General features: G+C 44.3%; 1 protein-coding gene across 3 annotated transcripts in view; it reads right to left on the reverse strand.

The window, feature by feature from the left end:
* Ccdc141 (coiled-coil domain containing 141) overlaps positions 1-7095 on the reverse strand; it is a 164301-nt gene extending 157206 nt beyond the window's left edge. For all 3 annotated transcript variants that reach the window (XM_052724418.1, XM_052724419.1, XM_052724417.1), the window contains exons 1-2: positions 6684-7095; positions 4440-4562 (exon numbers count right to left, since the gene is read on the reverse strand). In XM_052724418.1, the coding sequence (XP_052580378.1) occupies positions 4440-4562; positions 6684-6785 (225 nt within the window). In that variant the 5' untranslated portion in view covers positions 6786-7095. The remainder of the gene's footprint in view (positions 1-4439; positions 4563-6683) is intronic.
* Between the last annotated feature and the right edge of the window lie 7610 nt (positions 7096-14705).

Genomic DNA, 14705 nt, shown 5'->3' on the forward strand with positions numbered 1-14705 from the left:
AAAAAATTGAAAAGTTGGAATATTTCTGGTCCAAGCATTTCAGATAAGGGATATGCAACCATTACACTGTATTATCATTCTTTCTTTGTTATTCATTATTCAAAAAGAAGTGAAATTCTTGTACAAAATACAAACAAATATCATATAAGAAAACAAACCAGGCATGAAAATTCAAATATATTATTCCAGTTATATATATTGTCTAGAACAGGCAAATACATAGACAGAAGAAACAGACTACATTGGAAGCAGAGATAATAATGGGAATTACCTCTTAAAAGATACAGAGTTTCTGTTTTGTGTGATTAGTTTTTTTTAAAAATTTACCCAGTTGGTGGGTATGTAATCAATGCTACTGACTTGTACACATAGAAGTGGATAAGATGGTAACTTTATGTTGCTTATATTTTGATGCAATAAAACATGTTTTTAAATGCATTCTGAGCAAATACCGCAGCTTAATTGCAGTCATTCACACTCCCCTTGTTTAAGGCACATTTTAATGTCAGGATTTTGGTTTTACTACTCATATGTTCTATCCATACCACGTCTGTTTCTAAATCAGTGATCAGAAATAGGATAAATATTAGCCACACTGGGTCAGAGATTTCATCCGCAGCAGGAAACCACTAGACTTCTGAGAGTCAAGTAAGAGGAAAGTGGTTGGTGGATTGTAATCCCTGAAGGGTCGGTCATTCTTCTGTGAAGGCTAATGTCACATGCCCCTAACAAGGGGCTAATGCCCAAGAGTATCTTGGCACACATGTCCAATTCCTTTGGACACTAGAGATGTAGTTAGAAGAAAGACCCTGAGGCTAGAAACATCCTAAGCAGCATCCGAAAGGTCCCTCCCCCTCTTCACTTCTGCCCTCAACCACCCTGTGCCCACCTGGGGGCAGAAAGTCAATGGCAGCTGCAGGCAGGTCTTCACCTGGGCTAAGTCCTCTCGTCTCCTTCCCGGATGCCTGCTTTCTCCTTGGAAACAAGTTAGCACAGTGTGGGAATCCAGAAGCCTCTGGGACTTAAACCTGTTTCTACACGATCGTTTTCACTGCTGAAAACAGGGAATGATTTTTCTCTCTGGACACTCCAGTGGGATGTTAAGTACATAGCTGAAGGCAAAATCAAATCCCTAGGGGTGCAGACATCACCAGCGTTAGAAACACTTAGGAAAACCACGTGTTCCCAACATTTCACCCTTATTCTTCACCATGAGGGTTTGAGACTTTTCAGTGGAAGGCACAAAATGGCTTTTCTATTAAATGTTCACATTAGTCTGATATATTCAACATTAGCATAATAATTATGCCATTTTCTCCCTTACGGGCAGCAGGTGCTTCCATACGGCATTACATTTGTCTTCCCAGATTTTCTCTTTGGAAGTATGAAGGTAACTGTTATTATTCTAATTTTTCAAATATATACCCTTATACTAGAGAGGGTAAGTATTACAATCAACCAGAAAGTACTCCACTCTTGACTCCTACACACTCCAAGAACCCCTTCCAGAATATTTTCCTCTCTAATTGGAATCTACTGCAGGGTCCTATACACCGGGAAAGGACTAGGATGATCGCTAAATATTAAATATGATTGGCTTCTTGAACTACTAACATCCTTTTCCTTTGAAAGCCTCATATTACAACTAACTTGAGACCAAGAATTTTCTGCCACAGGTTAAACTGTGACGACCCTGATAGTGTATATACTGAGTGGCAAATTAGTTGGGATCCATGTGAGAAATTCAATTACCATTATTTTTAAGTTGGCACATCTGAAATAGATTCCAAACTCCTTCATAACTCCCCACCCCATCTCTTTTTTTTATAAATATTCAATAAAACTTGAAATACCAGTACAGTTTGAAAGACAGACCTGATAAGTAAACTACTTAGGGGCTGAGCTGGCTAGGTTACTAGCAGACAGATGGCTGGAGGAGGGGATGAGAGGTAGGTATCCAGAGGCTATGGTCAGAAACATAGGTGACGTCAGAATGTGTTTGTATCTGAGAGCCTATGTTTTAGACCCATTTGCAGGGAGGTTGAAAATGTCTCCAGATTCCATTGGCACATAATGATAAAATCCAGGAGATGTGAGTCTCTGATCTCCTCTCTCCTTATCATGCAGATAAAAAGCCCGATGTTCAGAAGACTTAAGTAGCTCGTCCACAGCCTGAAGTCTGGCTTACAAGAACCAGGCATTTGGAATGTAGAGCCCTAAGTGTCCTGCAAGCAGATAGAGCCTGCTAAATGGAAGCCCCCTTTCCAGCTGAGCTCAAGGGTGGACTCAGATACAGAAGTCAAAGCACCGAGCTGGGGAGGGCCACACTGTTCCACCTAAGAAAGAATGCCTCCTAGTGTTTTCTCAAAGATAGGAGAGAAGAAAAGCCATCGCCCCAGAGGCCCAATCTGCTGTGAGCCACCACTGGTGATTCACCAGTGAGCCGGAAAATACCAGGCAGGGCAAGTTAGTGGGAACTGTGAAAGGAATGTGGTTTTAGGTCCAGATTGACTCCCACAACGGTTGGCAGGTGCATAGGAAGGAGACCGGGACCCATGGACCACGAGGAAGCAAATCTCAGGAATGGGCAGGGAACAGTATTGAGTTTCTGTGGTTCACAGAGCAGCAGGTTCAAGAATGTATTGAAGCTTTTCTTTCTTTTTTTTTTTTTTTTTGGTAACAGGAAGACTTTGAACTGTTTGTCAAGTTACATTAGTTTGTGCCATAACTGAAGCTAAACAAAGGTCTTTTGATTCCTGGTCCAGTGTTCTGTCACATTGTAAAGGTGCTTTGTTTGGGTGGTGGTTCTTTTCAACACACACAAGACTTCCTGATGACCAGGGCTTACTACCTTGAATGACAGCTCAGATCCCAGACACCAGAGCCACAAGCTGTCAAACAAGGAGTAAGTACCAGAATCTAAAGGCTGTCTTCTTCAGGACGGATTCATCCCTCACCCTCTCAGTCAGTTTTACCCAAGTAATTACTTTTCCCACAGTCAATAAATTAGAGGCAGGTTAGACTTGCCTCTGAATTAGAAACCAAGTATGTGTTTCAGCCCTAGAAACACGAAGAAGTCAGTATTACTTAAGTCTAACATCACAGAACATCCTCCTGACCATTTCAGGACTCAGATTCTTCACCAAGCCTCTTTGACCCCAACAAAGACATCTATTTGCTTGTGTGTGAGGCTCATGATGCAGAGAACTAGCTACACCCTACTGCTCCGTTCAGAGGAGGACAGCATGGGATTTCACCGCTCTGCCTGGCATTGTCTTGGAAATGTTAAGGATGTTTCTTTATTCAGTTTGTGTTCCCTAAGTGAATCCCACAGATCATGAAGCAAAAGCTGGGATCTGGAACCTCGTGGTATGTGAAGTCCAACCTCCAGGGGAGGGGCACCATCTTCTCTCTACTCTCTCACTCATTGAGTTGGTTCCTAGTACAGTATGCTGCCTGAGCTAAGAGTGATGCTCTGCGTGCATGGGCCACACTCACCCGCATCTGCTACCAACCAAAGCAGCCAGATAGTACATAGAGAATGAAAAGCACAATGCCAGCTTTTTTAACAAAGGGCTGCACATTTTCATTTTGCACTGAACCTCACAAATTATTGCCCTTACTTGGCAATCCCAAATCAGTGTTAATTTTATATTCTTAACCAACTACAATGTGTTGGGTCTGATTTTATATAACCATGTTATTTGGTTTCAAGAACTCTCAATACTAAGCATAAAATCAGGTAGCTTTTATGATTCCTCTAAATTATTCTTACTAGAAGATCACATTAGCAACAGAAAGGTTGGCTCTGATGTGTATTGGGAACTTAATTCAAGGAATACAGGTAGGGAGTATGTTTTCACTGAGGCAGACAGTTGCGGGGCATATCACTTAATTCCTCACAGTGAAAAGATTGTCCCTCTGTATTTTCTATTGCATCAGGGCAAGTGAAAAAAGAAAAACACACCTTGTTCTTATTTAATTGTACATGTATGTGTGTCTGTCTGTCTGTGTGCTCTTGTGGAGGCCAGAGAACAACTCAGGTGTCACCCTCAGGAGTACCATCCATCTCTTTTGAGACAACATCTCTCAATGGCAGGTAGCTCACCCCTGGTGCTGGCCGGTCAGCAAACTTCGGGGATCCTCCCATTTCCTGGACTACCATGTCTGACATTTTCCATTGGGATTTGGGGGTCCAACCTAGGTCCTCATGTCTGCAAAGCAGGCGCTCGACCAGCTGAACTCTTTTTCCAGCTCTTGTTATCTCTTCCCTATGCCAGTGTTGACCCATCACAACAGAAGTGCTCTTTCCATCACCTGTCAGCATTATCGTCAAATGGCCAAAGCCAGGCACCGCAGTGGGGTCCAGAGGAAGGTGAGCACGGGCATCATCCTCCTCCTGTGTAGGGTTGCCTTTGCTTCACGTCTGAGGCGCTTACCTTAAGCTTGGCCAGGAGAAGCTCATGATCATGAAGCAGTTTTTTGGTTTCATCTTGACTGCTCCCAATTTCTAGAAGATTGGGCTGTGATTCAGCCACTTGGAGCTGTACCCACTTGCCACACTAAAAATAAAATGAGTGAAATGAACTTTTATTCTCTCTCGCCCTTCTCCCTTTTTTCACTTTTTTGTTTTGTTTTGTTTTTTTTTTTTGTTTTTCGAGACAGGGTTTCTCTGTGTAGCTTTGCGCCTTTTCCTGGAACTCACTTGGTAGCCCAGGCTGGCCTTGAACTCACAGAGATCCACCTGGCTCTGCCTCCCGAGTGCTGGGATTAAAGGCGTGCGCCACCACCGCCCGGCCCTTTTTTCACTTTTTTATTTTAATTTCCAGTTATGCTAAGAACACTCTCTCCTCCCATAGAAATGGCCTAACATGTTGAAACACAACGGGTCTAATACAAACCCATTTTTTTATTCTTAGAACAAATTCTCTCATGGAGTGTGGGTTTGAATTCTTTAAACTCTCCAATGAGAAACGTGTGCATTAGATGATGTGTTCCTCACCATCTCTAAGTCACTGAATAGATTTACGCAGCTGTACCCTCACAAAACAACTCTGGACAACTGACAATTAGTGACGCTTCACACAGGTAAAGGGGGATGGGAACTTCACTACAGACCAGAGCCCAGCCTTACTCCTCCATCAATACAGGCTTTGCTCTCTCAAGAGGCTGAAGTACGTTTCATTTGGAGATGGCAGTAAGGTAAGGGAGCTGGAGAGAGGACCATGAGGAGGCCATTCTGAGAAACAGAATCCGGTTAAAAAGACTTCCCCACATAGTTTTAAAGTCTGTATGTTCTTAGTACCTCTGACATCCTGTAGGTTATTACCTAAGCTCTGTGACTTCTACTCAAAGAGTACCTTAAGTTTGAGGAAAAGTGAGGCTCATTTTTTTTTTTTTAATGTCATACATTTGCCTCCTGTCCCTCCCTGCTGGCACCTGCCAATTGTCCAAAGCATCATTATATCGTGTCCAATCGATCAGTTTTCATTGGTGCAGCTTCGATGCCTGGGCACCCCCATACACACCTCTGCAGAGGAGAGGGTGGAGAGACGCTGAGGTCCTGTTTTGGTTTTTTTTGGGTTTTTTTTTTTTTTTTTTTTTTTTTTTTTTTTTTTTTGTTTTTCGAGACAGGGTTTCTCTGTGTAGCTTTGCGCCTTTTCCTGGAACTCACTTGGTAGCCCAGGCTGACCTTGAACTCACAGAGATCCGCCTGGCTCTACCTCCCGAGTGCTGGGATTAAAGGCGTGCACCACCACCGCCCAGCTGAGGTCCTGTTTTTTATGCAGGAGGCTCCCAGCACTGGGAACTTGGCCTTAAGCAGAACTCTGCATTCCAATGCTCAATGTCAAGTTCTGCTTTCCTCGTACAACTTTTCATACTACTATAAAATTTGCAGCAATTAAATTAAACGGCCCTTGTTGCCAGCCCCCCACCCCCTTTTTGGCCGGGTGTGCATTCATTAAACATGAGTTCTTTAAGTGGTAAACCATCTAAAGAGCAAGCGTGTATTTCAGAGGATCTTGCACGATTTCAATCAAAGGGGACAAAATCACAGAAGTCTTCCACAACCCAAAGACGTGTGGCCATCTTTGCAAACAGCTAGACATAAAACATACAGGTAAGCCCCAAGTGGTTGCACTTTTCTGTTCTCCAGAGCTATTTGGTACAGAGTCTGTGGCAGGATCTCCATCACCCTGTAGTGGGAGAAGTATTTAGTGTTGCCTATACCCGTGGAAACCAGTTCTGGGAGGTACTTGCAAGAGGCTTTTAGTGTTTCTAATTCTCCATCACGATCAAGACAGTGCCCCCTCTGACCTGTGCCTCCATCACATCCACTCAAAAATCACAGGCACTGCCCTGGCCCACCGGACTCCTCACCTGACATTCCAGAACCTCTGTCACATGAGCCTTGCCTTTAAGGACCAAACTGAAAGTACATAGCAAAGTTTGTTTTAAGTTGTAGGTGCTTTGTAAGCTGAAAAGCAAACTGGCAACTTGTTGAAACTCAGCAGTCCTCTGTCACTGACTTAAGTGATTAAGATCACCTACTATTTATCATCTGTTCTGTGTGTGTCCTGTAAACGTGTGCATTATCCTTTAGGACTCCCAGCACACCACAAAGAGCCACCCCCGACCCTCACCCCCTCAGCCACACAGAGAAAAGAAAGCTGTGAGCTTACCTTGACAACGGCTATCACGATTTTGGAGTTCCCAGCTTGCACAGCTACAGAGCTGATGGTGGTGGTGGAAACACCCACTCGGGGACTTTCTTTGCAGGACATGGCACTTTAGAAGGAGGGTTTAAACGTGGGGCAACCTTGGTAGGGATGTGTGTCGGCTGGTCATGTCAGCAGGCATCCACAGGGCTACCGGCACTCATTCAGGGAATGCTCTCTGCTCACACTGATTATCCGGCCAAAAGGAAAGAACAGGAAGTTAAAAATAGACAGCCCCATTGAGCTTATCGAGAGGGAGGGGGAGGAGAAAGAGAGGGAGAGAAAGGGAGAGAGAGGAAGAGAGGGAGAGAGGGAGAGAGGAAGAGAGGGAGGGAGAGGGAGGGAGGGAGGGAGAGAGAAAGAGAGAGAGAGAGAGAGAGAGAGAGAGAGAGAGAGAGAGAGAGAGAGAGAGAGAGAGAGAGAGAGAGAGAGAGGAGCCGGCCACACCCCTAGTATGGTAACAGTAAGTGCCTGTTATTTTTGCCATTATCTGAAACTCGAGGGACAGCTTTGAGCTCTTTGCCTATCAGCTGATGTCCGATAGCTAATGGAAAAAAAAAAAGTTACATCCTGACAACCCAAATTAGTTTGCCCATTGAAACTAAACAGTTGTAACTGTGGACTTTGAAACCAGAAAGTCACTGACCTGGATATCAATCTTTTCAAGTCTTCTTTATACAAAGAAAACTACCCCCAAAATGACCATTTTTGTTTGGGTGGGGGGTTCAGTCACAAAGATGATCAGAATATTTTTAGATTAATTTGTTTTTCTAAAACTTAATGGCCTTTCCCAGATGAAGCCCAAGGAATGGTCACATTTTCTCAGAACTTCCTAGGAGTATTTTAAAAACATTTCACCTAGCATTTATCAACAAAGGCACATCTTCCCAAGATTTCTTCGTGGTGGTTTTCTGAGCAGCATTTTCAAACTCAGCCTGCTAACACCTGTTAGAAAGCGCAGTACTTTGTTGTTACTTTTAACTGTAGCAAGAGATACGTTTTTGTTTGTTTGAAGGTGAACACTTTGTTACTTTTTTTTTTTAATCCCCATTTCTACCTGGAGCAAAAAAAAAAAAAAATTGCAACCAGCTTCTTCAAATCAGAGTCAGGCTCACAGATTAATCCTTTTACTAGAAGCTCTGCCCATGTCAGAAGTTGTCTCTGGTATTAAGCAGCAGCTGTTGGATCCCTGTCAAAAAAACAGCTGAAAATAACACTGACGTTTAGGTCAAAGGTCAGAGGCACACACATCAGAGACACTAACTCCAAAGCTGCTGCCACCACTGGAGATCTCTGGGATGAAAGGCAGAATGGAGGACAGAGGCATAAACAGAGCCAGAGGAAGCCTCTCCCTGTGGAAACCCCCTCAGCTCTGTGTTAAAGCATGTTAGACACCGGGCTGATGCTCAGAGGTCTGAGTAAACGCCATTGCTTTCTTTTGCTAAGGTTTATGAAAATATTCTTGAGCTGAAATGTGTGGGACTGTGCATACTCATATACGGGGGATCACTGCTCGTCCCAAGAGCATGCCATGGCTGCTCTGCAAATTGTTCGCCCTTGACCCTGGGCGTCTGCTGTCTGCATCTGCCTGGGGTTCTGAGGAAATGGGAAGCACACCAACCTCCCAGTTCCTAGACCGAACAAGCTTTACCCGACACCGTGAACGGAGCAGCAGGAAGGAGCTCTGGACAGCAGATAGAAGATACTTGACAGTACGGGACATAGTCACAGTCGTTTCCTTTTGTGACAGGGCTGAGGAGCTTGTGGAGAAAAAAAACCGCTTTGGAATATTAAAGAGAGTTTCTTCCACTGAACCAGTATGTAACTGGTCCGTGCAAACCAAAACAATTGAATTGCAACCAGCTTTCAGCCCTACCAACCAAGACCCAGAATGCCCACATCCTAAATTAAGTGCACAGTGGGTATTGCTGAAGTCCTTATCCATCTTGCTGGAACCAGAAGGGCAAACATCAACCTGCATGCAAACAGCATACTTTCACCCTAAGTTAACCCTGGGGCTGGAAACTGCACGGCTCACAAGTTGCACAAAGGCCCTCCAAAAGTGGAAGGGAATTTGGGGCAACAGGCTACAAGGACCACAGGCTAAATTAGCTGCTCCATTCACAAAGCTTCACTCAGGACAGAAGACTGGGTCAAGGGTACGGAGGACAGCACAGGACTTTGGAAAATGGCAGTCAGTTACACAGAAAGCAGGGAGAGCTAGAAGGAAGAGGACACGGCCAAAAGGCTAGTTAAAGCCAAGGTTTAAGGCAAGGGGAATTAGAAATAGGACTTTGTTAAAAGATTAATCCAGCTACTCAGCAACATACTTTGTGTGTGGATGACCTTTTTCTTAATTAGATGGAACAGGTCCAGGGTGCTACATGAAAAAAAAAAAAGTCCTCTTGCTTTGGTGGACATGAACATTAAGTTGAATTGCATGCATGCATTACTAATTTTTACTCAAATCCTTGGCTTTAAAACTTGCAAAAGAGCTAGGCAGTGGTGGCACACGCCTTTAATCCCAGCATTCCAGAGGCAGAGGCAGGTGGATCTCTGAATTTAAGACCAGCCTGGTCTACAGAGCAAGTTCCAGGATGGCTAGGGCTACACAGAGAAACCCTATCTTGGAAAAACAGACAGATAAACAAAAACAAATAAACAAAATCTTGCAAAAGACTTGAATCAATATTGTTTTTCCTTTTTGCTTTCTTTCCACCCCATCCCTGCAGAAACTTAGTAGTCCTCTCCATAGAAACCACATTCTCAGACCATACCGTCAACGTCTGCTTTCTGCAAAAGCTTGCTGTAGTTTTCATCTAGAATAATGCTTAGTTAATAGCCTGCCATTAACTCCAGCACATATTTGGAGAATAGTAAGAAATACACTGGACTAAAGAAATTGCTACACTATGCTCAGGTGGGTTTTATTCATATTAAAGTGGTAAAAGCTTTTGAGTTACAGTTTATTTATACTTCCCATCCTCACCAGAAAAAACAAAACAAAAAGCCAAAACCAAAGGAGAACCTCACAGGCATTCTCCTGCCTTTGAAGTTTATAAGCAGCCTAGCAGAAGTTACTGCACCTTCTCTGTTCACCCCTCTGGGAAATGGCTGTTTTTATATAAACTGAATTTCAGTGAAATGTCCTCTATAGGGAATCATAAAGCTATGACTGAATTTGATAGAGTTTCAAATGGCAGGCTCTTAAAGAAATAGAGGGAGCTGGCATTTGAAAAGCTTCCCGTGTGGTTGTTTCAGCTCTATCTATGGGTGTGCTGTGCAAACCCTCCTCCTTTCCTGCACACACACTCACACACACACACACAGAGTGCAAACCCTCCTTCATTCCTGCACACACACACACACACACACACACACACACACACACACACACACACAGTGCAAACCTTCCTCCTTTCCTGCACACACACACATAAAGAGTGCAAACCCTCCTTCTTTCCTGCACACACACACACACACACAGAGTGCAAACCCTCCTCCTTCTCTGCACACACACACACACACACACACACACACACACACACACACACACACATACACACACACACAGAGTGCAAACCCTCCTTTCCTGCACACACACACAAAGAGTGACCCCTTTTTCTTCCACATGCACTTCCAGGAGTTTGGCTTGGTACTATTGTTGGCTTTACCAAGACAAATTTCATAGACCCAATACAAATAATCCAGAATGGGTCTATGATGGTCCTGCCATTTGCAGCCTCCTCACTGGCAACTTATTCTTCCATACATGTGCTCATTCATGTATTCATTCAACATGGAGGACTCAATACATGTCTATTAGTAGCAAACACTATTCTAGATATTAGGCACATAGCAAAAACAGGGCAAGATTAATCCAAGATGGAGTTTGCCCTCTGGTGGGGGGTGGAAACATAACCAATTATATGCCAAACATGCAAACAGAATAGATAGATGAAAGATGGATGGATGGACAGATAGAGGACAGACAGACAGAGCAACATCATGTAAGGAGAACTACAAAGGAACATACAGACAGGGGGAAGAAAGAGTAGACAGGAAAAGAGGATACCATTTGTATGAGGGCCAGTCAAGGACTAATGGTGAGAGCTGAATAAAGACTTGGCTTAAAGAAAAAGAACAAGGCATGCAGCTATCTCAGGGAAAGAATATTCCAGGCAGCTGGGGCACGCCTTTATTCTTGAAAAGCCTCCAATAGGTTGCTGAGCTAAGTGAGGACAGAGAAGGAGACAGAACATGAGAAGAGGCCGGCTGGTTCTCACAGGCCCTCTGTGTAAGCCACTGGGTCCTGGCTTGCTGGGATGACTCTGGTTTACACCTGTTCTGTCATAATTACTCTTCCGGCCGCTTTCATGATCAAAAGAGTCCATTTGGATGATAAATTATGTGCTAACCCTACCGGCAAGCCACTAGTGAAGATCTGGGTTTGATTCTGAGATGGAAAACCATTACAGAGCTCTCATCCAAAGAATGGCATCACTTTGATTTACTGTGGGGTTAGAAACTCCGTGGAAAGGAGACTGTCAGATTAAGGCATGAAAGAGGGAGGTCGGATGGCCGCCACACCACCTGATGCATAACAGGCCACCCAAGACAGTGCTGGAATGCTTCTTTTTGAACACCTAAGCCATACTGAAAAGAAAGAGGTGTCCAAAAAGATAAGGGCTTCTAATGGCAATTTCATTCTCTGTGTAATTTGAACTAAGTAGATTTCCTTACAACTAAATATGTCGAATGACATGAGATCAGGAAGGATAATTAAAGACAAGCAACTTTTATATCCAATGCCTTTCCCACCTATAAGTGACAAGAAAAGCAAAATAAAGCTTAGGCAAGTTTAAAGAATGCTTAAGTTGGTGAGGAGACCCAGGTGGAACAAGGATTTCCCTGATTGGCATGTGCAGTGCAACTCACACTTCTCCAATATTACACGCATACACATGTACAGTTCTTCTTGAAAAGTCTCTCGTGCATCAACATAATGTAGAAAAGTTCAAAAATGAGCAACGTTAAAATGAACAAAAAAACTAAAGGATCTTGTTGATGTGAGCAAAATCCTTTCCAAACGAGAGAAACATTTACAATACATCAAGCCAGAAATATAAAAAATAAAGTACTCAAAAATCACCCCAAAGCTTTCCCTGCACAAACTTGGGCTTTAGACCTTGAAGGCACTTCCCACCTGCCCTGCCCTACATCCTCAGCATCCAGCATAGCTGAGTTCTCTCTGATTTCTCTTCCTATGAGAAGTGTGTGGAGGTCTCCAGAAGATGGCGATTTAAATAAAAAACTAGAGCTTGAGTGAACTGCTGAACTTGGTTTTGGAAAGCTGCATTTCTTTTGTTTTTCCTTACTGTTGTTAAACTCCAGTTAAGGCTGAGATTTTCCATCTCAAAGTACTCCCCAGGGAGGTCTCAAGGGCCACAGTCATTCTGGGGACGCCAGCAGGGACACTCTGAGTGGGCCGTCACTTCTGTACTTTTGGCCAAGGGAAGACTAATGACCTAATTCAAAGCCCAATGGCATAAAACTCAGATGCCCCAAACGGCATGGCTGTTACTCATGGACTCCAAGAAGGAAATAAGAGGTTAAAAAGAAAAAGTTTTAAATTTTTTTTTTTTTTTTTTTTTTTTTTTACTTTTTAAGAAACATTAAGACATAATGAAGAACACTGGTGTCTGTGTAAACTGTTAAACATGATGAGACTTTTTTTTTATCACCCTGGGCTTTCTCCGTTATACATGGCGGCTTCATGACTCACTGATAGGTTACTGGTCTAAGTTTAATGACAAAGCTGTTTTAATAAGATCTACCATACATTTCCTTTAAATTCATCTCTTAATATTTTTTTTTTTTTTTTTTTTTTTGTGTGTGTGTGTGTGTGTGTGTGTGTAGGAGGGGGTGTTTAGGCTTGCAGAAGTCAGCAGAAGAGGTCAGATTCCCAGGAGCTGGAGTTACAGAAGGTTGTGAGTCCTCTGACCTGGATGCTGGGAACACAACTGGGGGCCTCTGGAAGAGCAGCAAGTGCTCTTAACCTCTGAGCCTGCTCTACAGCTTCAACAACTGCAGATTTGTTTTTAAATGTAACTAGTTAAAAAAACAACAACCGTTTTTTTTTTAAAGATGCATGCCCTTATTCCCAGTGAATAGGCCTCGCTCCAGTTCACACAGAACTCACAACTACGGGAATCTTTTGTTACTTCATCGCTGGAGAGGGGTGGGTGTCCCAGAAGCCACATGAAAGGCAGAGACTGTCCCGGAAGGATAAAGAACTTACTGACACCTGCAGGAAAAAAGATATTTATATGCAGAGCTTTTAAGAAAAACAGGAAACGAGATGAGAGAAGCTCCCAGAAAGCTGGAAATCCAAAATGGAAACAAAAGTAGCAGGTCATCTGCACCGCACCCCACCTGACTCTCGCCACCCAGAGCAAAGCTTTCTCAAACCCCACCCTCACCAAAGGAAAGACTTCAAAAGCAAAGTCAGTCTGTGTTAGGTAGAGCTGAGATTCTGCTCCCAGCAAAGCTGTCTTTGAGCTCCCAGGGAGAGCCCATATCAGGGAGAGCAGCTATCAGGGAGAGCAGCGGGCCCCACCCACTGTGCACAAAGGCCTTCTTCCCCTGTCAGCACCCTGGCTACCACAGCCCCGGAGGGTCGTGCAGCACAGTTTTAATGCAGCAGCAGGGCCTCTCAACACCCCTGAACTCTCTAGGCTTCTACTGTCAAGAGTTGGAAAACTGAAGCAAGAAAAGTTATGGGGCTCATCCAAGTTCACCAAGCAAGTGAGCCAGGAGCCCAGTCGCTTCCCTTGGAATTGCTTACTTCAGTTTCAGAGGGAGTAAATTCTCTACAAACTGTGAGATCAAAAATGGGGTTGTCTGTGGATGGGTCCCTCTCCATTGTTGAACAGTTTTGGGGTGGGGCCTTCTGGGTCAGAGTACTCCCAGTAAGAACTCTTATAAGGAGACAAAAGCAGGTGTGCCTTGAAGCCTGTGCCTGTCGCTCAGCTCTGAGAAGGCCGAGATGAAGACCACCTCTAGTTCAAGGCCACCCCGAGCTACAGAGTGTAATGGGAGCATCGTTGGCATGGGCTGGCTGCCCAGGTGTCCACGTCCTTGACCGAGGCTGACAAAGAGTTGAACACCCAGGGACAAAAAGCAAAGACTCAGAAAAGGTGAAAACGGGCATTTATTGAGGTAGAAATCCCCCTGCTGAGAAAGTAGACCACTGGTGGACTACGGACTGGTCTGTTATGGGGTCCTGGACTCTCGCCTCCTTTAATGTCCCCGCTTTCCTTGCTCAGTTCCCTCTTCCCCTCTCCCATCACTTCATCCCCCGCAGCCTAGATGGTCCTTGGCCTGGAAGGCAGGTGAGGCAGGATCCCTGCTGCAGGGCAGGGTCTTGTCTCTCTCAACGACAACGATGATGATGACGTGGGAATGTTCTCTTTCCCACCCACCTCTTCCCTGACTGCCTACGAACTCGCCACAATAGTGAGTTTCAGGCCAGACTGGGTTACAAAGTAGGATCCTATTTAAACAAAACAAAGAAAGATTGGAAAGGAATAAAGTGACAGAAACCCAAAGCAGCAGCACAGACCTCCACCCCGACCTCAGTGGACCCATCAGATAAGGGAACAGAGGACACTAAGGACAGTAGAACTGCCCGGAGCGTTGTCACAGTCCCTCTTTCATCTTTCAATCACCCTGGAGCCTGCTGGACAAATGTCCCGTCTATGAGGGTGGATTGGCTATTGTCCTTAGTCACTCATAAACCCAGACAGATGTGCTAGGCAGATCACAGGAAGGTAAAACAAGGGGACGAGTCACAGTCAGTCATGAAGTAAAAGCCCTCCCCATCGGCGTCTGCAGACTAACGCTAGACCTGAGCAGGTCAGGCTGGTAAATAGGACTATGTGTATGGTTGTCTTAATGTTTTCCTTCTGACCCTTAGGAAGGCAG

The sequence above is a fragment of the Peromyscus californicus genome, unplaced genomic scaffold (assembly GCF_007827085.1).
Source record: "Peromyscus californicus insignis strain IS unplaced genomic scaffold, ASM782708v3 Scaffold_7__1_contigs__length_154581171, whole genome shotgun sequence".
Taxonomy (NCBI): domain Eukaryota; kingdom Metazoa; phylum Chordata; class Mammalia; order Rodentia; family Cricetidae; genus Peromyscus; species Peromyscus californicus.